General features: G+C 36.4%; 1 protein-coding gene and 1 long non-coding RNA gene across 6 annotated transcripts in view; one reads left to right on the top strand and one right to left on the bottom strand.

Annotated features, from left to right (window-relative positions):
* Positions 1–25,000, bottom strand: part of LOC135208541 (uncharacterized) — a 462,510-nt gene that overhangs the window by 224,881 nt on the left and 212,629 nt on the right. The gene's annotated exons all lie outside the window — the stretch shown is intronic.
* Positions 1–25,000, top strand: part of LOC135208540 (prostaglandin E2 receptor EP3 subtype-like) — a 198,280-nt gene that overhangs the window by 150,458 nt on the left and 22,822 nt on the right. For all 5 annotated transcript variants that reach the window (XM_064240841.1, XM_064240837.1, XM_064240840.1 and 2 more), the window contains 3 exons: positions 9,619–9,980; positions 10,320–10,486; positions 11,445–11,590. In XM_064240841.1, the coding sequence (XP_064096911.1) occupies positions 9,704–9,980; positions 10,320–10,486; positions 11,445–11,590 (590 nt within the window). In that variant the 5' untranslated portion in view covers positions 9,619–9,703. The remainder of the gene's footprint in view (positions 1–9,618; positions 9,981–10,319; positions 10,487–11,444; positions 11,591–25,000) is intronic.

Here is a 25,000-nt window from a genome sequence, read left to right on the forward strand (position 1 = left end):
TGCAACAGGAGGAAGACCTCAAAGCAGTTGCACTATGAATCAATTGGCAGGAGAGGGTTGAAAATAAGATGGAAGATAGAGAATATGAAAGGTGGTACAGTGAGTGATCCGGATGGAAGAGGTTGCAGCTAGGGGTCGAAGGCACGCTACAAAGAACCTTAAGTAATGCCTACAGTGCGCCGCATGAGGTGCACTGACGGCACTACCCCTCCACGGGATCTTCTACCAGAAGAAGAAGAAGAAGAAGAAGAAGAGAGAGAAGAAGAGAGAGAGAGAGAGAGAGAGAGAGAGAGAGAGAGAGAGAGATATTTGTGATCAAAGAAAAAATTTGAGCGAACAGACGTAGGTTTTGAGACGAGGAAAACCGACAGAAACAATCTCATGAAACAATCTAGTGAAAATAGCAATCAGGCGAAGCTTGAATAGAGTGGGGGTTGCACTGAAGAAATCATTTTTAATTTCCATTTCAAAGAAATTATTCAAAAGCAGCGATATCTGATAGACGGGGACAGGACAGGTCTCGGAATCTTTTGTTAAAAGTTGGGAAAATAGGAAATAACTTCGATATCATATTCCATTGATGGTTTCTCCTAACTGCTGCATCACCCTGACTTTTTCTTGAAATAAAATCAAGTGAAATCAGTATTCTTTAGGTCTAATTATTGATAAAGTCTTCGAGTTGACTCGAATTTCTTGGATAAGATGTGACGGCAACTTCTGACAAATGATTTCCTCTGTAATCATAATTATGAATTTTAAGTATTTACTATATAGCTTAGAAATATCCTTTATTCATGTCCCATTATGAATTCAATGTATTTTTTATATAGCTTAGAGATATCCTTTATTCATGTCCCATTATGAATTTAATGTATATATGTAATTATGAATTATCCTTTATCCATGTCCATAGGAGTCAGTAACCTAAAGTTTTCACGGACAAATGAGTATCTTCCTAGAAGATAATCCTGTGGGATGAAAGCACTTATAGTAAGACAACGGTCTCTCTCTCTCTCTCTCTCTCTCTCTCTCTCTCTCTCTCTCTCTCTTCCGTAGATTTCCTTAACATATTTTCGCCAACCATTGCAAGGAGATTTCAAGAAATTTTCACCAGAGTGAGGTACAGTTCCCGAAGAATGTCTACCAAGAATTTCCTGCATGTCGTCTTTGCCTTACCGAATCATGAACCCATAATGAACGTTATACAAATTAGTTCCGAATACCCACCGTACGCAACTCGGAAGGGTCAGATTTGAGAGGAAACTAATAACAATTGAAACACCTCTCGGAAATTCTTGCGCGTAATCAGCGCTGGATCGTACTGGGACTTTCGAAATGGAAAGCAGGTAGACTTCGCTGAGTTTTTGCAAGAGGATTAGTTATTATTATTATTTTATTATTGATTATTCTTATCTCTTAATTTATTATTTATTATTATTATATCCCTTACGTTTGTTTAATTGGGATGCTAATTAAAAGTCACTGACTTATCTTGCAAGTTGTTACAGAGTTGAAAAAGTTTGCCTATATATACATATGTATATGGAGACTAAACCTTTTTATGTGTATGGCTACTGGATGGAAGTCTTCCGGTACTCATGTTCAAGTTGTTAGAGTCTAATACAATTATAGCAGGCTAAAAACTCTTTGTTAAAGTATAATACAATTCTAGCAGGGTTAATTAAAACTCTTTGTTAAAGTCTAATACAATTCTAGCAGGATTAAAACCCTCATTTTCTAATAGAAAAAAAACTATTAATCTTGGCTTTACAGGTAGCCTATAAGTATCCTTTTTAATTATTTAGAGAGGGTCTTGTGCACTCAGAGTCTTGACGTAAAAATTATATACATACATTTTTTCCCACAGTGACCACGTAAAAGCTTCGTAAAGAAAATTAACCTAATTTCGACACTGCCTATAACGTCATAATTCCACCATATTTACTTCCTGTAATATTTCTACATATAATTCAGTACTTCTTCCTCAACTGTTCAGCAAATCAAAAGTACATAAATAGATAAATAAATAAATATTTGCAACGAGAAACGAGCCAGGCACGATTCCTTTTCAACTCTACCACCTCTGTACCTCCAACCTCCTCAGTCTCGCACGATGACAATGAGATATCCGGTATTGCATATGCAACATATGCAACGAAGTCTTATACGATATGATCCCGAGCGCCGTTAATATGGACAGAATCTTGCGATATGGAGGGCGGTGCAAGAATGGTATATGGAAATGCCTTCCGTTATTGTAGTGGAGACGTTATTATGGAATGCTGGTGAGGGAAGAGCGTGAGTGACGTAGAGGAAAATGATGGGAGGGAGAGGCTTGAGAAAAGGAAGGGAAAGGCAATGAAACAAAGGAATGAGAAAATGGAAGAATGCAAAGATAATGATGAAAAACAAGACATGATTACAACGTCTCAGAAATGGAGGACTACAAAAGCATCGAGGCGAAGGAATGCAAGTGCTAAGAAAAGGGAAGAATACAAAGAAGAGAAAAATTACAAAGTGCTAAGAAAAGGGAAGAATTCAAAGCTGAGAAAAAAAAATTACAATGTCAAAGAAAAGGAGGAATACAAAGGCAATTGAGAGAAGGAATGCAGGTGCTAAGAAAACGGAAGAATAAAAAAATAATTAGCAAAAAAAAAAAATCATTATAAGTTTATAAAGAAACGGAGGAACAAAAAGAGGAGTACAAAAGCAACGGAGTGAAGGAATGCAGGTGATAAGAAAAAGGAAGAATAAAAAGATAATTAGCAAAAAAAATCATTATAAGGGTAAAGAAACGGAGGAAAACAAAGGCAAAAGCAACATGAAAAAAGTCTATTGATAAGCAAAGAAACAGAGGAATACAAAGGAGAAACTGAAGGATACTTTAGCACAGAAACGAGAGACCCTTTCTTCTTTTTCAAGGAGGTTAAGTGATACGCCTGTTTTCTTGAATCAGTTCTGATTCATGTCGACAGGTTCAACGCGGCTTTTCCATTACGAGAATTTCATGACTTTTGTGCAGTCAAGAAAAGAAAATTGCGTAAACTTCTGTTGCGTAACGTCCACTAAATTATTTCTTCAGCGTAAGGAAAAAAAATTATAAGAAATGAGAACTTTACCTTGTTACCCCCATAATTTCTTCTTTTTTTAATTCATTCTCCTTATGTGACCTGATTTGATCTACAGTGACATAAATGGCGTATTTTTTGGAACTTCCTATAAATTGGCAAAATAATCAAACGCCAATTTGTCGAACTAAAATTCACAATATTTTTTTCCCCAACTAAAGTGTAGTAAGGCTGCATTTAATTGATAGCTTCTATCGAAAAAGCAGCGGAGAGGAAAGTAGCTTTGCTATCCATGTTTCAGACATTAAACGTGTTCATTAATACCTCAATGCCTTTCCCTAATCCCAACGAAAATATCTTCCATATGTTTAATGTTCAGCCCTTATTGGGAGCCATTACTTCCCTTACGATCACGGAACATGTAGGTCAAGGTCCCAAGAACGAAGTTCACAGCAGGATATAATTAAATTTCTATTTTCTAGCAGATCTGATTTTCAAATGTCGGTCATCTTTCACTTCAGGAGACTATGGAAAATAACATATATATGATCGTCCGTCTTGCAAACAAGGAATTATTACCATTGTGTAGAAATCTCGAACTCCAATTCATGTCGGTTAATGGTGACGAATTGTCTTTAATTCCTCCGTAATATATCACTTAATAACAGTTACAGTTACGGCGATATAATAGAAATTTATCTGTCTATTGATTGACTGAGAGAGAGAGAGAGAGAGAGAGAGAGAGAGAGAGAGAGAGAGAGAGAGAGAGAGAGAACTTTCTGAAGTATAGACTTCCGCACGTGGGATGAAAACAGCGTCTTTTTTTTTTTCTTTTTTTAATAATGCGATGTTATATATTTTGACGCGATACTGACTATATATACACATATATATTATTTCTTTCTTTTATTTCTCTACCCCAGCTAAGACCCAAAGCTGTCGACTGAGGATGAGTTATCGCATCCACTACCCAGACCAGCAAAGCGTACAGAATTCTTTATTCTTAAAATACGAGCCCCTACCGTTTCTTTCCTTACCACAACTCGTTATCAAATGCGGGTTCCAAATTGTGAGATAATAGCGGTTCCACCGTTCTGATCTAGGTACCGTTCCTAACCACCCTAACCTAACCCAACCTAACCTAACCACACTAACCTGTTTTATCAGCGTCTTATTTTTCCACTTTTTATCAGCGTCTTTTTTTTTATTTTGATCAAGGACTAATTTTTTCACTTTATCACCGTCTTATTTTTTACACTTTTACCAACGTCTTATTTTTCCACTTTTAATCAGCGTCTTATTTTTCCATCTCTTATCAACGTCTTATTTTTCCACTTTTTTATCAGCGTCTTATTTTTTCAAATTGTACCAGCATCTTAATTTTCTTCTTAACGTACTTACATTATGCCCGTTACGTAACAGGAGCTTGAGATTAACATCACCTTACCATTTTCCTTTGAATACCCCACGAAATTTAGACAAGAAACCCAATCGCTCCAGAGATCTCGACCAAGATAGTCATCCCAAAATGCTAAAATCCCCAGTGATTTCCATTAAGGAAATGTGAGGAGGACCAATTTGCTTGGGCCATGTGTAGCACAACACCTTCGCTACGCTGCTGGTCTCCAGACTAGTTATGTGAAGGAACAGTTGGTCTGGTCTGGTCAATGACTGGCTGCTTGACCATCTGTAACTGCCAGAGGCCATTGTTGGGAAGCTCCTTTGACTATCAATGTGGTCAAGGATACTTGATTTTACCTGGTTAATATTGAATCATATTCTAAAGATTAAATATTAATAAATAAATCGCACTGAAGATATCATAACGTGGCTAAAGCAGCATTAAAGGCTTATTTGAAAGGAAATAAGCTATTGTGTTTGTTGTAATTGGGTTTACAGTCGGTTAGGGAAATTAATTGAAGAAACCTGTGAAGTTGGTTAAGGAAGAACAAGATGAATGACTTAAAATAGGTTAGACATGGTAAGAAAATAGTGAAGGACGATGTGGAAAATAAGGCACTGCTCAAGGAAGTCTTGAATTATATGAAATTACTCTGAATTTGGTTAAGGCCGATATGAGCGATATGGAATTCATTTGATTAGTATCAGGTAACGTTTTTCAATTTCTCCTGTGCCAATTTTTCCTTCGAGGTTTCTTTTAATTGTTCACAACAGTGAGATGCTTTGATAATGAATAATTATCAATCTCTTCTGGAAAATATATGAAATGTGAATCTTTAATATCTCATTAGTTTCAGAATTTTAATATATATATTATTTGACCCATCACCTGTAGTTCTTAGACGTGTCCTTGTAAAGATCGAGACGGAAAGCAAGAAAGAAAAGGGGCTAAGCCGGTTTCCTTGGATGCTGCTAGTATGAGAATCTCCTTGGTCAAGGTCACCCGATGCTGGAACGCTTGTGTATTCCGTCGCAAATGTACGAGAAGCAAATTATTCAGGAGATAAAAGGCGTTTTCCTTCTTTTGACCGGCGGTCCGGTAGAATTGTCTTGTCAGGCCATTCAAACGGGAATACATAAATACATACCCTGTTGGTTGAGATTCGTAGACTTAGTGTCAATACGCAGTCAGTAGTAAACTATGTCGCTTTATTGTTTAGGGCTCTATCTATCTAGCGAAAGCGGACAAGGAAAAGATATTATCGAACATATATCACAATGCACTGCAAATGTCGATACATATATATACATAAATACATAACTTGTTGATTGTGATTTGTTGACTCAGTGTGCATATGTTATTGTTTATGACTATATCAGGTCCAGCAAATGCGGGCTTAACCTACTATGGAAGGAAACTATGATGAAGGAGATGTCTCGAACACACGGGAGGAAAGATTAGAGACTAAAACCGGACTAGAAAGAAATAAGAAAAGCTTTCTTTTCTGCTTCCGTGGAGTTTTTTTTTTCTTTATTGAAGAGGGAAGTTGCGGCCATGAGCTCGCATAATTTTTCAAACGCCTTTTATTTATTTATCTTTTTTTTCTTTTTTTCCTTTATACACCTTTTTTTCTTCCGGGGGAGGGAAAGGGAGTGAGGAGAGGTACCGGATGTTCGAAATGGGCAAATACTAAAGTTCTAAATGAAAATAAATGAAATTGCTAAATTGTGATTCTAATCTATTCTCTAAATTATCGTGTGGGACATAGGTATTTGTATCCATGTGCTATTAACTTTTAAAATATATAAAAAAAATAAATTAACCCAAAAAATAGTAAGATCTGAGCTGTCCTTAAATTATAAAGAAAATACAGCACAGTTTGTAAGCTTTATAGTCATATCAATCACAAGTTCCTTCGGGAATTAATATGATATATTACTGACTCAAATGGAACTTTTACATATAAAAAAACACAAAAAATAAAACATAATTAATATTCGCTCGTATAATACTTTTCAAGGTCTTGCTTGATGAACCATAAAATACCTTCAGAAAATTCATTTTGCTCCATTAAATCAACTCACGTGAAAGGTAACATTACAGTCATTAAGGTAACATTTATCATAAGGCGTAATGAAAAACTGTGGGTACCGTATGATAACATCCGAGTAATTTGATTGTAATTATCCATTTTTGGTAGCACTTCCCAGCCATGATTACAAGAGAGCTCTCCGCTGAGGTCTTAGAAATGCTCAAGTAATGAATTTTAAAGTAGAGGATGATTGGTAATGGAATACCTAAAGGTTTCTTCATCTTCCTAACTTTCTTTCTTAAAGCTTTCTTTAATTAAGAAAACTTATACATTTCAATCTTACGATTTCAAAAGTGGTTAAATATATTATCAACATACAATCGTTAAATATTTTTGCCTAGTATCTGTCTAGGGGCCTTGATATTCACCGCCCTCGTAAGAGGGGGGGAGGGGGGGGGTGTTGGCTTACGAGGGGGGGAGGGGGGGGGGGGGGGGGGGGGGGGTGTTGGCCGTCAGTGCACCTCACGCAATAGCCATATTGACATCTTAGCTTCTTGACGAATGGTTAAGGGTAACATTACTCTGATAATCGTATATCCGGATTCGATTCCTGCAATGGGCGTCAGGGTTTCTTCATTTGTTTCTTCACGTGAGTTTCAGGCTAGTGACAAGCGTTTCTGAAAAGTGTGAGGAAATCAAGAAATTAAGTGGTCGTGGTCGTGTGTGTGTGTGTGTGTCTGTGTGTGTGTGTTTTAGGAATTGGTTGCTAATCTCATTCGATGGATCGCTGTTTCGACCCACCAAAATAGACCAACTCCCATATACACAATTCATTTTTTAGGTCAACAGGGGCACACTGATATCTTACGGAACGTGCCCAGAGGAATCAAACCCATGACCTTTTCCAATGCAGTTTAAGAGATTACAAAATAAGAAAACGAAATGTCATACTATACTTAAGTGACTATGCCCCAGATACCCATCACATTATTCCAGCCACGGAACAAACATTCCTTTCGTTTAATTTCCCAGCATCTCGAGACGATTCCCAAAAACTGACAAGCCCCATGTCGTCGGTAACTGAACTAATAGGCGAAGCCGCGAGTGTGTGATTCAAGCTACCTAACCCTTGCATAATGTAATGACATGGCTGGAGTACATCATTACCTGCTGAAGTACACGGGCGCTTAGATTAGTACAAGGAGGTAAAGACAATAGCGACTCTATCCCCGATCATCAGCGCTGAAAGATTCCTCGAATTTTTTGACAAGTCTTCTTCCTCACCCGGATGTAAATTCTTACCAACTTAGGTTCCGGGTTGGGAAAAGCGCACTTCTTTCTAAACTTAGAATCGTTTAGCCATCGAAGGAAATTGAATTTTTGTAAGAGCGATTGTTTTCTGATTTATGCTTTCATAATGATAAGCGCACAACTGATTATCATTTGTATTATGAAAATGATAAACAGTAATATTATTTCTATGTATATGTTCCAACTATAATTATTCTGTTAATTTTCTTGTTTCTGTGTAGTTTTCTCTAATACATTGTTTATACACACATAAATGCATATACACGCAAATATATACGAGGAAATGGTGTTCATCTTTAACTGCAGTACCTCACGTTTGCCTCGGTTTCGAAAACCTATCTTGCAAGAACGATTCCTATAGTGATATTTAGTACCGAATGTTTTTTTTATATCTATGATGGCCCCATATGTTTGAGTTCAGCTAACTTATATTGCACATTAACTCTATTATTAATGCATCATGCACTTTAAGCATTCTTTTTCGTAGTTGTCATGATCTTACAAAATTCACCCCTGATCTATGTCACGTTACAGATCACTTAACCACTTTTATGAGCATGACAATTATGACAAGTCGTGCAGAATGTGACCAACGACCACGACGCAAACACACTTATTTTCTCTGTGGTGGTGCCTTGGTTTAACCCACGACAGCATCGTTTACTTCCATCATGTTTTCCTCGCTCGCAAGCAAACATTTTCACATCTTTAGCAATGAAAATGGGCCAAGCGTTCAGCTGCTTCCTTGCTCAGCTCAGTTTTTTTTTTTTTTCGAAATACAGGTCACGTTTTACTTTAGATTGCACTAGATCTTCATTTTGCTTTTTTGCACAGATCGTTTAAGCTTCTTGACTGGATGCACAAAGACACACACATACACACACACACACACATGCCAGAATTATCACTAAGTAATCTGCTCTATTTACTGTACCAAAGAAAAAAATTAAAACTGCAATGTGGTAATATACCTTTCAAAACCAGAATACCCGTAACCTTTCCTTCAATGTGAATAGTTCCTCCTTTACCTTAGAAGGAAGATACAAAAAAATACCAGACAAAATATATATATATAAATATATATTATATATATATATATATATATATATATATAATATATATATATATACATATATATACATATATAATACATAACAAAGAAAAACTATAATTTAAGTAACAGTAATTGCAATATCGGTGAATGAAAAAATCTAACCACTGCTTGCACTATGTGAAAATGCGTCTAATTACGTATGACGTAATACGCCGTGAGTAAGAGTTCCTGATAAATGTGAACTGGACTGTACACAGCCTGATAATGCCCTGTAATCATGAAATACCTCGGGGTGTTGAACAAAGGGTATGAACGACTTAGTGGATCAAACTTTCTTCTTCTTTTTCCATTACCTTCCTTACGCCTTACGAAGCTAAGAATTATTATTATTATGTTATTATTATTATTATTATTATTATTATTATTATTATTATTATTATATACTGGAGAAATTAATCGTCAGTTATGCAATTGCACATAGATTTAAAGACAAAACTGTAAAGATAGCTTTCGGCAATTACATAACTGAGGATTTATTTACCCATTTTAAGACTCATGCTATTATTATTATTATTATTATTATTATTATTATTATTATTATTATTATTATTATTATTAATTATTATTGTATGAATCTAAAGGGAGTCTTAACTGGTTATATGGTGATGTCGAAAATAACGGACACTTACGCAGCTGTGAGACATCGAATTTACTCAAGATGCTGATGAAGTCTTTCCTTTTTCATTTCCAGGATAAACTTCTCAGCAGCTGTGGCATATACCTCAAGCACTTGAAGATTTCGTAGACTCCCGCAAAACACTGAAAACACCACCACAATGCTTTCTACGCAGACCACAGAGACCACCGTGTCTCCAGAAATTCCAGAGAGCCCCGTGCTGGATTTGATGGCTCCGATGTGCAAGGGCGTCCCGTCAGCGAACGCCACCGCTACAATGGGGCCTATTTTGACCACCATAGCCACGGTCCTGTCGACGACAGCCGGAGGACCACCCGAGGTCGTTTGCGAAGGGGCCGCTAATTGTACAGACATCACAGAGCACCGCGGTGCGACCATTGTGTCGCCGATATTGCTGGGTCTCACAGGGACAGTTGGTGAGTCTTGCTTTTTTGGGAGTGGCTAAAGTTGAATGGGCTCTCTCTCTCTCTCTCTCTCTCTCTCTCTCTCTCTCTCTCGTTTTATGCTCCAGCTGTCCCAAGAAAGTCCGAAGCCAGCTCATACGTTCTTTTATACTTAATTTCCCTTCGGACTCTGACCACGAATAAATAAATCTGCCAATATTGAAAATATTAATTCAGACTCATAATTATTTCTTTTCAGCAATGCAAGATGTTTTCCAGTTCTTCATTATTATTATTATTATTATTATTATTATTATTATTATTATTATTATTATTATTATTATTATTATTATTATTATTTCTCATTGACAGGTCAGTTATGGGCCCTTGTGTACCTGCATTGCAGCACCAGAAGACAGAACCAGAGAACTGTGTTCTACCTCCTGCTCTGCATCCTCATTTGGACGGACTTCTTCGGAAAGATACTGACGACGCCGGCTGCCATCATCTCTTACAGCCAAAAAAAATGGCAGGGAGGGGTAAGGAAGGAAGCGTTTCTCTCTCTCTCTCTCTCTCTCTCTCTCTCTCTCTCTCTCTCTCTCTCTCTCAGTTCCACTCTGGACAAGTGGGTTGCGTACTCAACTACCAATCCGGTAGCCCAAGTTCTCTCCGTGCCAGCGGAGAACCAGAGGAATTAATTTCTGGTGATTAGAAATTCATTTCTCGATATAATGTCATTCGAATCCCAAAATAACCTGTAACCAATTGGTACTTAACCAGGTAAAAACAATCTAATCCTTCGGGCCAGCCCTAAGAGAATCAGCTCAGTGGTTCTGGTTAACTAAGATATACGTACTTAACGTTCTCTCTCTCTCTCTCTCTCTCTCTCTCTTTCTCTCTCTACCAATAACCATGTTTGCTTAGTGATTACTGCATTATATAATTTTTCTGAACCTGATTGTTATCATTAGAATAAAAATCAAATTTCTTAAGTTCATTACAAGTGCTTGGCAAATTTCTAAAGAACTGAATGTCCATATACCCAAAACAAAACAAAAAAACATACGCAAGAGATGCCATATAGAGAATGCGGCTCAGAGTAAGTGGATAAAGATAATAAACAATTAATAAACGCCAACCTGTTTCCCTACAATAAAACGGTAAAACGTCTGATGATGTGGATTACTGATGAAGCAAGCTTTCTAATAGCGGATAGGAACAGCATTGTAATCTGCCGTCGTAATGATTATAATTAAGGACACCGGACAAAAAAAAATATAAAAACTTCTTACAGTTTTCTTCTGAAGATTGAAAAAGAAACCCGCAAAATCACTGTGTAAAGTGTGAGCAAAATTAAATGTAAATACATAGAACTAAACACTTTACACAATGATTTTGTGGGTTTCTTTTTCAAAAGAAAAAAATATTATATATTATATATAGACAGATAGATAGATCGATAGAAATTTAAAAGTTTTTATTTTTTATTTTCCACAGAAACCCATGTGCAACTTTCACGGGTTCAGCATGGTGTTCATATCCATCCTGACGCACTTCACGGTGTCGGCAATGGCCGTGGAGAGGTACTTGGGCATCTGCCACGGGTACTTCTACAGCAGAAACGTCACGCCCTCGAGATGCAAGTGAGTAGTGTTTGAGTTTGACTTTTTTTTTCTCTCTATTTTTTTGGGGGGCCTCATTTCCCGTTGTAGCATAAAGGAGAGAGTCAACAAATGAGAGAGTCAACGGACTATAAACCCAAGTTACAGGGCAAAGGTGATAAATAATTAAGTATCAGGGAATAAAAAAGTAAAACCGACGCACCTGAAATTCAAGAGACGCCAGCAGAGACCAGAAATGGATTTGCTCCTTGCTTAAATATTTGGAGGCCGGAGGATTCCACAACTCCACTAAGGAGACTAATCGACATATTAATAGTAGCCAAGGTACATCTCTAAGCAAACTTTAGATTTAATTTTTTTCACCTACTTAAAGGATTTCTTTATTTGTTTGACTGAATGCTTGGTTGTTGCTTCTTAGCATTTAGTGAGCGATCATATTATTATTATTATAAAAATAGTTTAACCAGACCACTGAGCTGACTTTCAGCTCTCATAGGGCTGGCCCGAAGGATTAAATTAAATGCCAGGTCTAGGTCTAAGGCCAGGGACCGGGACCCGATAGGTCATGTAGTATAATAAACAATAAATTAAAATTAAATAAAAAAATGGGTTTGGTTGTTCAAAACAAGTCCGATTCTGACACAGGTTTATATTTGTGGAATCTTCATTCCTTAAATGGTGACAACCACTTCTCGGAAGAAGGAACTGGTTTAACCAATTCTTTATATCTCATGCTGTAAACCGCTTTAGTTTAAAGCCATGATTATTTTGCTTTTAAAATTTCTTCTTCATTCACTTATTAGATGATATGCTATTGTACTTAGAAGAGGACATGTTTCCGTTATATATATAAAAAATCAAGACGTCACATTAGCAACTACCGTATCTAAATTTTTTTACGTTTTAAGAACCTAAGGCGTAATCTTAGCCATATTTTCTCTTCACAGCAGAAAATTGTCTTTCTGGGACTTCTATGATCACCGAAAGTAACAGAGCGATTATTAACTAAATACTGACCGATTTGCGTTCGGTCTTTGGCGCCAGCATCGCGTATGAAACCCTGTGTCCGAGCTACGAATTCGAGCCCAGCATACGAGCTGTCTCGGACGTTACAGGGTCAGCATAAGAGTTCTGTCTGACGTTACAGGTGTAATGAGAGCGCTTAAAGATATCTATGCTCTAAATGCATCCAAAATACTTGCTGAGGTTAGAGTTGATTAGTCGTGAAATATTTCTTTACATAGCTATGAAGCATTTGGAAGGGTGACCGCCAATGAAAGCCAAACGTTTTTGGCACGTGAAGCTCTCGCAACCTTATTCGTGTGGTCTTGGGATTAGAAGTAGCAGCAACAGCTTCCAACAGACCTTGAGAACATTGCGTTAAGGGCAGTGTGTCACAACGAGACCCTACTATGAGATTCAGGGCCTCTGTAACACGGTTTTTTGGACTTTGCTCCTTATCAAAGCATCGAATGTAGCTGAAAGTTGACAAATGTATATTTTACAACCACACGCAAATTTTCTCAGCATTATCAATAACCTAAACCCAATAGTTTTAATTTTTATAGAGTAAAAATTATCTAGCCGACGCCGCCATGGCCAATGATTATGAGCCAAGAGTCGAAAAACATTCATTACGTAAGCAAGGTAAACACCTTTTGACGAAATGTTGCCCCGCCCATCCACTAGACAGAAACTCATTCACCTTGTTCCATAGGCTCTGAAACCCAAAACTTTATGAATGGCGGAATGATACATAGATGTGGGTGGGGTATCTGTGCGAGCGTAGTAATACTACTGTAGCAGTAGTGCTGCAACAGTATAGCAGTAATATACATGAATTAAACGTTTAGGCCAACTGCTGGGATCCTTGAGGATCATTTAGCACTTCTTACAACTACTCGAGAAATTAGTTTTTATAGCCAGAAGTTAAATTTTCTAATCCAACAATGCCCATGATAACCTTCAGTGTTATCCTGAATTATAACGAGGCCAAAGTGGGTGGAGACTCTGAAGTCATCATTCTGACGATAATTATTGGTGAAGGTTTAAAGCCAAAATACGGTACCGGCTATTTTTTTCTCAGTAAATAGGTAGATAGCCGATAAATAAAAATTGCTTGACATTGGATATAGCAGTTATTAAATCAAGCTTGTCTACTATGTTTTTGAACATTACCAACTATTCCCTACTTCTTGTCAATCTGATTATGACCTATAAAGTAGACTGTAATTTCTTAGGAAATTTATTTTGTGAGTTAGACTAATAATCGAAGTGTTTTTGTATTTATTAACATATTTTGTTGGTTTGTTCATTATGACAATTATCAGTGGAGAGGTTTCAGAGTTCATAAAGGTGTACTGCTTTGCTTGTATTTAAATTTGTATGTCATTGTTGCCAGAGGTCTAGCCTTCGTTACGTATAGCCAATTATCCATAGAGAAAGAGGGAAGAAATGCTGTCATAAGTTACGTAATGAGTGCGTTCGAAACATTTTTTCTGAGTAAGTTGGCCCGTCTTCAAAAAAAGTCACTTTTACATTATAAGTACCAAATTTATTCAACCTACGTAATGCAGAATACAGTCAAAATTTATGTGTAGATATAATGTGTATTCTGAATAAGCGTTATATTTATGAAATGCAGAGATAAAAAGTTATTGCGAAAAAACCGTGTTGCAGAGGCCCTGAATCTTATAGTAGGTGACATAAGCTTAAGTAATACGAGTTGGAATCTAATATTGAAGGCATCTTTTCACCATCAGCATTTCAGTAGCATGGCCTCAGTAGCTGTTATTGACATGTGGCTCAATATTAATTTTTTGCCCTTGGAAAATAGTTTAAATTCTTATCTTTCATCATTTTTGAAAAGTTTCTGGGAAACGTGGATGCCAGCTCTGTATCGCTTGCATCAGCTGTATTCTCGAGCCTCTGGGTTCTCCCTCGAATATATTCGATTTTATAACTCTCTCTCTCTCTCTCTCTCTCTCTCTCTCTCTCTCTCTCTCTCTCTCTCTGTCCTTACCTAGATACATGCCAGCGTCATTGTACCGTTATTTCGCTGAAATTTATCAGTAGCAATAAAAACCCGTCTACTCATTGGCAGTGCTTCTCTTGTTCTGTGCTTTCTGACGAATGGCGTTCTCTTTAGCTTATGTTTCTTTCGCTAATTATTCCGAGCTTTCTCAGTCCCAGTCGTTTTGTTCTTGATACAGATATTGTTCGAAATTCATGTTAACTTGCATCACTCTGCGGAATATTACTGGCCGAAGTCTTTAACAATTTAGGTCACGAGGATCCTATTGTTTTGTTTTAAGCTGAAGATATACACAGAGTTATTTCTCAGACCATTTCCCAAAGGGTAACTATTTCTACCTCGGAATGGGTTGGTGTTCAAATTGGAATTCTAGTTTATCTTTTACCGAGGTTCATAGTGCTGTGTCGTTTAAAAGTCTAGCACACAAGAATGCTGTTTGTTTGTTTGTATGGTGTTTCCATGTTGCATGGAACCAGTGGTTATTCAGCAACGGGACCAACAGCTTTACGTGACTTCCGACCCACGTCGACAGTGAACTTCTGTCACCAGAAATACACATCTCTGACCCCTCAGTGGAATGCCTGAGAATTGAACTCGCGACCACCGAGGTGACAGGCCAACACCATATCGACCACGCCACTGAAGCGCTCACAAGAATGCTGTTGTTCTTACACCGCTTTCCTGCATTCTGGGCAAGCACATAAAACACTTCTTCATTTAGAAAGATGTTGCATCATTTTGCACTGCACTAATTGCTTTCCAGAATGACCCAAATTAGCAAAATGTAATTAAGATCGTACAACAATCCGGCAACCACCTCTACCGCAGTCCTGAGTCTTATTTTCAAATACCAAGAAAAAAACCCTGAGAATTTTCACTGGAGAAAACCTTTCAGAAAGTTTCTCATATCACAAAAACATAAAAATATCCAAATAAAGAAATGCCCCACTTTTCAGAGGACCCGAAATGGAAATGCTTGTTGTGACAGCCACTGTCACGGCCGGGGACAGACAGCACCAGCAATTTGGCCATGTGAAAATTAACACCTGCTAAGGATGGGCCTTTTAGTCAACAAGGGGCAAGTAGCTAATGGCCTCTTTACCTCGATCTTTTCTTGGCCTTATTCTCGAGTGTTTGCGTTTCTCTCCTTTCCTTTTGCGACATTTACCATCTTTTGTTTGTTTCTCGTTTTCGTCAGTCTCATTGCCATTTAATTCATCTCATTCTTTGCTTATTTATAGCACATGGCGGTGTGTGGCCGATGTTGAAATGTTGGATCGAGGTCGAAATAGCGACTTACATTTTAATATTTTTCCGTCAGTTTATACATTGAAAATAGTCCTAAATCTTTCGAATAACAGTATAATAAGCTACTGCTTCTAATATAATAATAATAATAATAATAATAATAATAATAATAATAATAATAATAATAATAATAATAATAATAGTAGTAGTAGTAGTAAAACCCATTGAATATTATGCCAGCTGCCTCTGATACCAGTGTACTGCTGAATTTTAGTCTAAAGAATAATGTGACTGTTTATCAGAGAGACATTTCTATGTTATTAAAACGCGCACACACACACGCACACACACACACAATAGAGGATATTGCCTTATACCTCCTGAAGCGATTATTAACTGGTTAATTAAAGAGAAAAAAATTCATACCTAAACTCAATTTTTACTTGAATTATTATTAGTTTCCGGGTCTCATTGTGATCTTTTTCCGCCTGTTTCAGATTACAAAGGTTTGTTGCAAGTTTCAGTTAGACTACCTGCAATAATGACAAGCTTGTAATTATTGATCCATGAATTTAAGGAAAAATATAGACGTGTCAATCGTAATGTATTCAATGTTTGTGGAATTGACCTTGCAATTGAAGAGACAATAGATTAACATCGTCCGCACAGCAACAGTGAAGGCCAATACTGAACTAGGCCACCTATGCATCGCCCATCACAGATTCTCTTCGGAAGTCATTAAAGAACTGATGTTAATGGAGGAAATTAACGTTCCGGCGAGTGCCCGAGTGCCAACCAGAAGCATTACTTCCTAATGGGCACGGTCGGATAACCCTGGTTCACTCGTGGTTGAAATGCACCAGTTAACCGGAAGCGCTTAACTAAAACGGCGTGACAATAATTTGGCACTTCGTGGCCGCGACCCATCTCTGGAAATCGGCCTGGTAAAGGGAAAATGGTTAACACACACTCTCTCTCTCTCTCTCTCTCTCTCTCTCTCTCTCTCTCTCTCTCTCTCTCTCTGGCCAGAATGTCCTCTTGCAATGTTGCACTCATTAAACTGATGGATAACCATTACGGAAAACGATCGTTTAACTGGAAAGCCTAAGGAATTTTCCGATTTCGAGGCATCGCCACAGATTCCTGCCGCAAAATGTCTGTCTCTTCTTTCATCTTAACTTATATACCTTTCACTAAAGGAACACACTGTCCTGTGCTGATACTCGGAAGGACTTACAAAAGACGATTCTTACCGCCTTGATTTATTTCATCTCCTCCGTTCGCGGTCGAGAGGAAAGATCATCTGACTTGGAAAATAAAAACCTGTCGTATTCATAATTTAATGCAGAATGAGATAACCGTCATCTAGAGTTGGTGAGGCGTTACAACAAGTGTCTTGAGCAGCGACTAGCATCTTATTTTGAAAGCACCCAATGGTTATGTCCTTTTTTATGGAATCTTTTATATATATATATATATATATATATATATATATATATATATATATATATATATATATATTATATATATATATATATATATATATATATATATGAATAATCTCTCTCTCTCGTCTCTCTCTCTCTCTTTATATATATATATATATATATATATATATATATATATATATAATATATATATGGCATTTAATATGAAACTTTCCTTTCAAAATAATTCTTTTTGTTCCCTATTCAATTTCAGCACGACGTCAATAACCTATATAAATGATGCAACGCATGTTTTGATAGCCATAATTCTCTCTCTCTCTCTCGTCTCTCTCTCTCATCTTCTCTCTCACTCCTCCTCCTCTCTCTCTCTCTCTCTCTCTCTCTCATGGCGAAACGTGATACTGACCGCTCATGCGGTATTCTAAGTAATCTCCAAACAAGACGAAAATTTTTACTCGGTCTTATTTTCTGGCTGAGAGAGTTTCCCGAAATCAGATAAGTTTTGCGTTGTCTGAACTACTGTTTCTTGTTTGCTAGTTCATTCTTTTTGACCGCTGTCATTGTCCATGTGTCTCTAACATTAGGTCACGAAAAACCGGTCTCTGATTCCAAGAATATTTTTTTTTATATAGGATGCAGTTCAGTACAGGAGATTCATGACGACAAATTTACTGTCAGAAAAGATCAAGGATCATTATATATATATATATATATTATATATATCTATATCTATAGTATATATTATATATAATATAGATATATATATATACACATACATATCTATATTATATAATATATCTATATATATTATATATATATATTATGGTGTTTTTACGTTGCATGGAACCAGTGGTTATTCAGCAACGGGAACAACGGCTTTACGTGACTTCCGAACCTTGTCGAGAGTGAACTTCCATCACTAGAAATACACATCTCACATTCCTCAATAGAATGCTCGAGAATCGAACTGGAGGCCACCGGGGTGGCACGTAACAATCATACCGACCACGCCACTTGAGGGCGCTTAATATATATATATATATATATATATATTATATATATATATATATTATATATAATTAAAATAATATATATAGATAATATTATTAGAAAGATAGATAGATATAGACAGACAGACTGTAATTTGTATTCCAGATTTTCTGTGAGGAACATAGCAGCTGTGATACTTTTTATTTCTGACGTTTGTATTATTGGGTTGTCATCAATTTCTTTACCTCTCTTTCATTACGCTACCTGTCTCTAAATTGTATTGTATATAGCTTAGCAATCTGGACAATTGGAATATTGCGCATTGAATTTAGTATTACCTTCGAATTTTATCATTGCTTGTTTTCCTCTTTCAGCGATAATTGTACCCAACTGGAAGGTTCTTACTTTGTCGATGACCATAGTCGTTGCCTGAACATTGTTTAGTAATGAATCAATAAACCTATCACTTAATTTGCAACGGAGTCTAAAGCGAAGGACGAAGGCATGTTATGCCAAGGATTATGTGTACGTCGAGAAGGGATCATATCGCCCAGTTACTGGGATTTATTTGTTTACCGCTAGATGGCAGTCCATTCCTCTTCCATTCGGGAACCAGCCAAGTGCTGTAGATATATTTTGATTTCTGTTTAAAAATTGGCGTATGTTCGGTTAAATACTCTCATTATTTATTGTGATAAAACGGTACTAAAGTTACTTTATTTTTATTGGGTCACGTCCAATTCAGACCGCAAAGTTTGTTTGAAGCCTTACTAAAAAGATGTTTTATTCAAACGCTGCAAGTCCCGTGTTATACCCTATGGCCATTTATTATAAGGGGATTGAGAGGTGTGACTTGCAACCTATTTCATCTTACATATTCCTCTGAGAGAAGGAAAGGCCAAACGCTGAGCCACCTCCTATGAAGGGAAAAGTGGATAGTTGGCATATACATACACAAACAATGCACAAACAATATATACATATGCGTGTGTATGTACATATATATAACATATATATAAAATGTGTGTTTAGTGTTTCCACTCTTTAGAGGGGTTGCTTCTGGGTGCATGGAATCAAAATAGTAGATCCTTCTTCTTGTTCTCAAAGGACTCCAGGGATAAGATTGCTACCCGCATACCCGATTCTTGACCCCAACTCAAGTAGGTACCTATCCCCAACTGGTTGTACCTACAACTCTCAGGTCAAGAGACCGGATCGAACCACGGACTTGATGATCGCGAGCCAGTTACCACAGAGACACTGCTGTCTCTCCTTATCTCAGTTATCTCTCCCAACCTATTGCGTATGTTGACATGTCCATATATTTTCATTTATTTTGATTCAATCAGATATCTAAATGCTTTACGATATTCAAATGACCCTCTCAATGTCTATGTCGTGAATCCATACAAAGCCATGTGTGTAAATTAAAGTTTTACGAATCATTTTCTAAAGAGGATGTCAATATTACGGTCTAATTGCTCATTCGGAGTAAGCATGAGTGGTTAAACCGTTAAAGGCATACGTTTCCTCAGTATTCCTTTGCTTATCATGACGAGGCATCATTACTTGTACAGCTGGCAGCCAGGCATCATATGGTGAACATCTTATCAGGGTAACTGGAGTTGTTATGCAAGCTAAGTTATTTGCTTGCATTCCAACGTTTATGTCTTCTGAAACTGATAGTTGTAATCAAGTACACTGCTTCATTTGCCTACTCAATGCGTAGGAGGCTTGAACCTTCTAATGTAATACTTTATATATTCATGCACAATTATTTGGGATGTTTAAGCATAATGTACTGATATATTTATGCATAATTTAATCCTATATTTATGCATAAATGCTGAAGAAAAGTTCGTAACATTAATAGCAGATTGTGATCAAGATTAATTTGATAAAATATTAGAAGGAAATAAAAGGCATTCATTCAGAGTCAGAATGCATTGTAGCGGCAGCAGTTCAAGAATTTGTTCGAAGTTCTATTTTTAAACCTATGCTTAACAATTGAGTTTTTAAAGTTTAAAACTGTTTGAGGTTCAGTTACGCTGGCGTGAACTTGCATTCGTGTATAATAGAGGTTAGAACGATTAGGATATCTTACGTACTGTTGTGAAGCGCTGTCGTTTTGTGTTGGTTTTAATACCTTAATTCTAAATAATGTTATTCTTCGATTCTGGTAACCAAGGCTGTGACGGCAAATTATGACTAAAATCAATTGATCACGAGGTCTTTGCTGTTCTATTGTTTATAACACTCCCGCCTGAATCGCTAATGAAAATGCAGGTTAATTTCTCACCGCCCCCCCCCCACCCCCTCCCCTTCCCTGATGGTGCCACTGACATCATTTTCGTTCATCTTACGAAGTCATTACGCTGGAGAAAATGAGCCTCAAGGCTTCCAGTGATGGATCCCTGCCTCTGCTGATTACTGGCACTCATAAATCACGCCCGATAGAGATATAATTAACGCCCATTTCCTTGATAAATGGCCTCGATATAGATTTGCCTGGTGTTTTTAAGAACCCTTGGGACTCACGACAAGAGGCGTTTCTCAATTCAATTTGGGCCTGATTAAAAACTGGGGTTACGGACCGGAGCGGGAGTAGCAATGGAGAAACGAAACAAGGCAGTAGAGAACGAAAGCTGAAATGCCAAGTTCTTAGAAAATAAATAAAGAAAGCCGTTCGTGGTGCAAAACAAAAACGCATCACCGCACGAACACCTAAACTTTAAACAATATTAATTTTCACTACTGGTAGCCAACGTAGTTGTGATAGCATTTCATTACTAAATTAACAGAACAGAAGGTCATTACACGCCTGATGTTTATAATAATCCCATCTGACCCGCTAAACCGGTAGTGAAATCGAAGGATGACAGATAATGGATAAAACGGGCTACAAAATGAAGGAAGGAAGGAAGGAAGAAAGGAGGAAATTATCCTCTCACTGCTATATCAACAAATCTCTCTCTCTCTCTCTCTCTTCTCTCTCTCTCTCTCTCTCTCTCTTCTCTCTCTCCAAGCCTCGAAACGGCTAATGCAGTGGAAGACATTAGCTGCTTATTATCTTTCTTTTAACTTGCAGGAATGGTACAATAACCTCGCAGAGACTTGGTTTAAGGCTCAAATGACTGATGATTATCACAGAGTTAAGCGGCAGATATGAACGTCAAAACTCACAAGGAAATGAAGTATTCTCTCTAATGACGTGCTATTTTGAATGTTATTCCTTGTTTCTTACGACTACTAACCATAACATATTCCCCCACTTTCTTTTTTTTCCTCTTCCCTCAGCCGCTGATTTATGTCTTAAGTAATGACTCTCCTGGGTATTAGAAATACAAATTGTTTAGGCAATAAGGAGGACCTTTTGACCTTTAGTTTCTCCATACCACGAATTTACAAATATTTTTCTTCTTTAGCACATTACACTTTTGCTACAACGTGAAGCTCTAATTTAGGGAGTTCACGTGTACATATTCACAAACTCAATTAACCCATAACTTCTTGTAGGCAAATGAATTTTAGCATACGTACTAACTGGGCTTAGCCAGTGCAGTTTCGTTGATCGAGGTGAGCAGTGTAACCTGGGCTAATTGCTTTGCCATTTTAGATGTACGAGCAACTTACTCATTCATACACATAAATACACATATACGACACACACACACACACACACCACACACACATATATATATATATATATATATATATATATATATATATATATATATATATATATATATATATATATACTTATTGCTTTCATAGCTGGGAAAAGTAAAACTGGTCAGATTAGGATGTCGTAATCTCGGTTCCAAATTTGTTCGAATAATCACGTTCAGACAAGGAATTAAAGGATGTTAACAATACCGTCTAGTATTGAGTAGAATAAAACACAACTAGTTTTTAATCTGTTTCCCATATTTGGTGGCGTTTTATTTTTATTGCATAAAAAAAATTAATGAGCGACTAAGTCGTCATAATGGGATAAGTCCTGCTGCTTTCCATTCACGCTTCTTATCCTTGTCTTCTTCGAGTTGGGGCTAGTTAAGAGGTATAAGTTTGCCCACTTAGCTGGCATAGCTTTCAATTAATAACTGAATATTGCTTTACATCGTACAAAGGTTTTGAGGTAACGAAGGTAACATAAATTAAATTTGTTTTAAATATTCACGTGTCTCTTTGCCTATTCGGTAATAAATGGCAAAAGGCACTCTGTTCTCCAATGGTCGATGTCATTTTCATAATCTGTAAGGCTCAGAATTATATTTCAAGGATTGAGAGAGTAATTTTCACATGGATTATCAGGTTAGTGATGACAATGGGTCTCTGAAGTCAGTATCTTAGGAAACGTGTTTAATAATATCCTTCCCCCATAAATATGGATTACAGAACATTAAGTTGGGGATTTTTGAGTATGCGACCAAGTCTTAGCAAGGGGGAAAATGAAATAATGCGCGTTTATAAATACTATTCCTTAAACGTAATTAAATACAGTTCCTAAGATGCAATTACAAAATGGATATTAAAACGTTCAAAATTAAGAAAAAATCCATACATAACTGTGTGGTTGTTTCTCCATTTCAAAACTCATGCTACTATGAGTATTTTTTAACGTTTGCACTAATATATACGCACACATACGCAAACGTTTTCACACGCACACTAGTACACACACAGCTTATATATATATCTATCTGTTCATTTATCTATGTATGTACGTATGCGTGTACATGTATATAATAGTAACATTATGTATGTATATATATATATATATATGTATATATATATATATATATATATATATATATATATATATGTGTGTGTGTGTGTGTGTGTGTGTATACATACATATATATATATATATATATATATATTATATATATATATTATTAATCTATATATATATATAACGTACGAAAAAATAAAAAGTAGTAAACATTACATTTACAGATTACAGTCTACAATATTGCATTTACAGAGAATGACACCAGAAAGTGAAAATTAAATCGGGAATAGTGATAAACTGCAGTTACTGAAGGAAGGGGATGCATGTTGACATTGACAATTCCTTCTTTGTCTATCACAGTCCTGGTTCCAATACCCAGAAAGATAAAGGGTCTGACAGTTGGTGACAGAAATGTAAACAATATCACTCTAAAAAATACTAAATTTCAGCCAGATATTCACATTAATAAATTTAACTAAAAAAAAGAAAAACAATAAAGTAATTAAATAAGCAACTAGATACGAAAATTAATGTATACGGAAATTAAATAAATTTAATAAATATGTTTGTGTTTAATTTCCGAATATTCACCTTAATTAATGTAAGTAAACAAGCAAAATAATCACTTGATTAGCTAAACAACCTGACACGGATATTAATGTCTACAGAAATTAAATAAATCTAATAAATATATGTGTGCGGTAGTGTGGGCATAAAGTTGAATGCCATCGCTCTAGAATGAATGCATCAAATGTGAATTGTGATGTTTGATATCATGAAGGAATCTTGTAGAACTTGAAGAACCGTTCAGCTGAAAGTTATGCAGGAGGGCACCTGTAATATAAGCACCGCGTCTGACAGCTGTCTTGCGTAACATGTGCAAAAGGGAAGTCGTAGAACTCGTAAACGAATCGATACAAAGTTTTCGTTTTTCCATACGCGCTCTCTTATCATGCGAATGTTTGCACTGTTTTTATTAACTATACAGTGGCCATCATTATCATAATAATTCAATCATACAGTGATAATTAACATCCTAATAATCCAATTATACAGTGATAATTAGCATCTTATCAATTCAATTATACAGTGATAATTCTCATTATAATGATTATTCATTCATATCGCGTGAGGTGGGCAGTCATTAGTTAAGCTCGGGAAGAGGGCTAAATTTTTTTTTTTTTTTTTTTTTTTTTTTTTTTTTTTTTTTTTTTTTTTTTTTTTTTTTTTTTTTAACCCTGATTCACTTCTAGAAAAGCAAAGCCACACATATTTACGTCTTGTAGTCCAAAAGTTCCCAGTTGTACGTCTGTGATAACTGATTACTGACTAACATAACTTAGCCTAAAGTTGGCTAGTGAATTATGCTGTGACACAGAGAGCCTTTGCTCTAGTAAAATATAATAATTTACGATGGAAATACTACTAATACGCACAATATATCTATTTGCCCAAGTTTTATAGGATATAACCGAAGGGTTCACAAGTGTTCCCAGTCATTGCATAGATTACGTATTTGAAAAACAAGGATTATGTTGCTAATAACAAGATCAATATGAAAGAGCAAGGATTATGGTGGAAGTTATTGCCTTTTGTGTGTGCACATATTTATCTTTTGTATTTATATCACATATTTTTCATTCTTTATCTCAGTTTTTTAATTTTTCACATATTGCTCATATTTGTATCTGTAAATATCAACGGGGCTGGATGAATTTGAATGGTTTACATGATAATTATTAGCAACTTTGGAAATGAACTAATCTTTCTTTATAAATGTAAATAAATTCTGAACAGTTTTGTCGAGGTAAAACAATTTGGAATCATTCTTCATTAATGCCACAGATATCCCGAAATACAATGAAGTGCAGCGATTCAGTTTCATAATACCTGATTGGAATAATCTGATGCACGAAAGCAGGTGCATGAATCGCAGTCATATCTTTACCATAAATGAACGAAATTGCTTGTGTGCA

Source organism: Macrobrachium nipponense, chromosome 35 (assembly GCF_015104395.2).
Source record: "Macrobrachium nipponense isolate FS-2020 chromosome 35, ASM1510439v2, whole genome shotgun sequence".
NCBI lineage: Eukaryota > Metazoa > Arthropoda > Malacostraca > Decapoda > Palaemonidae > Macrobrachium > Macrobrachium nipponense.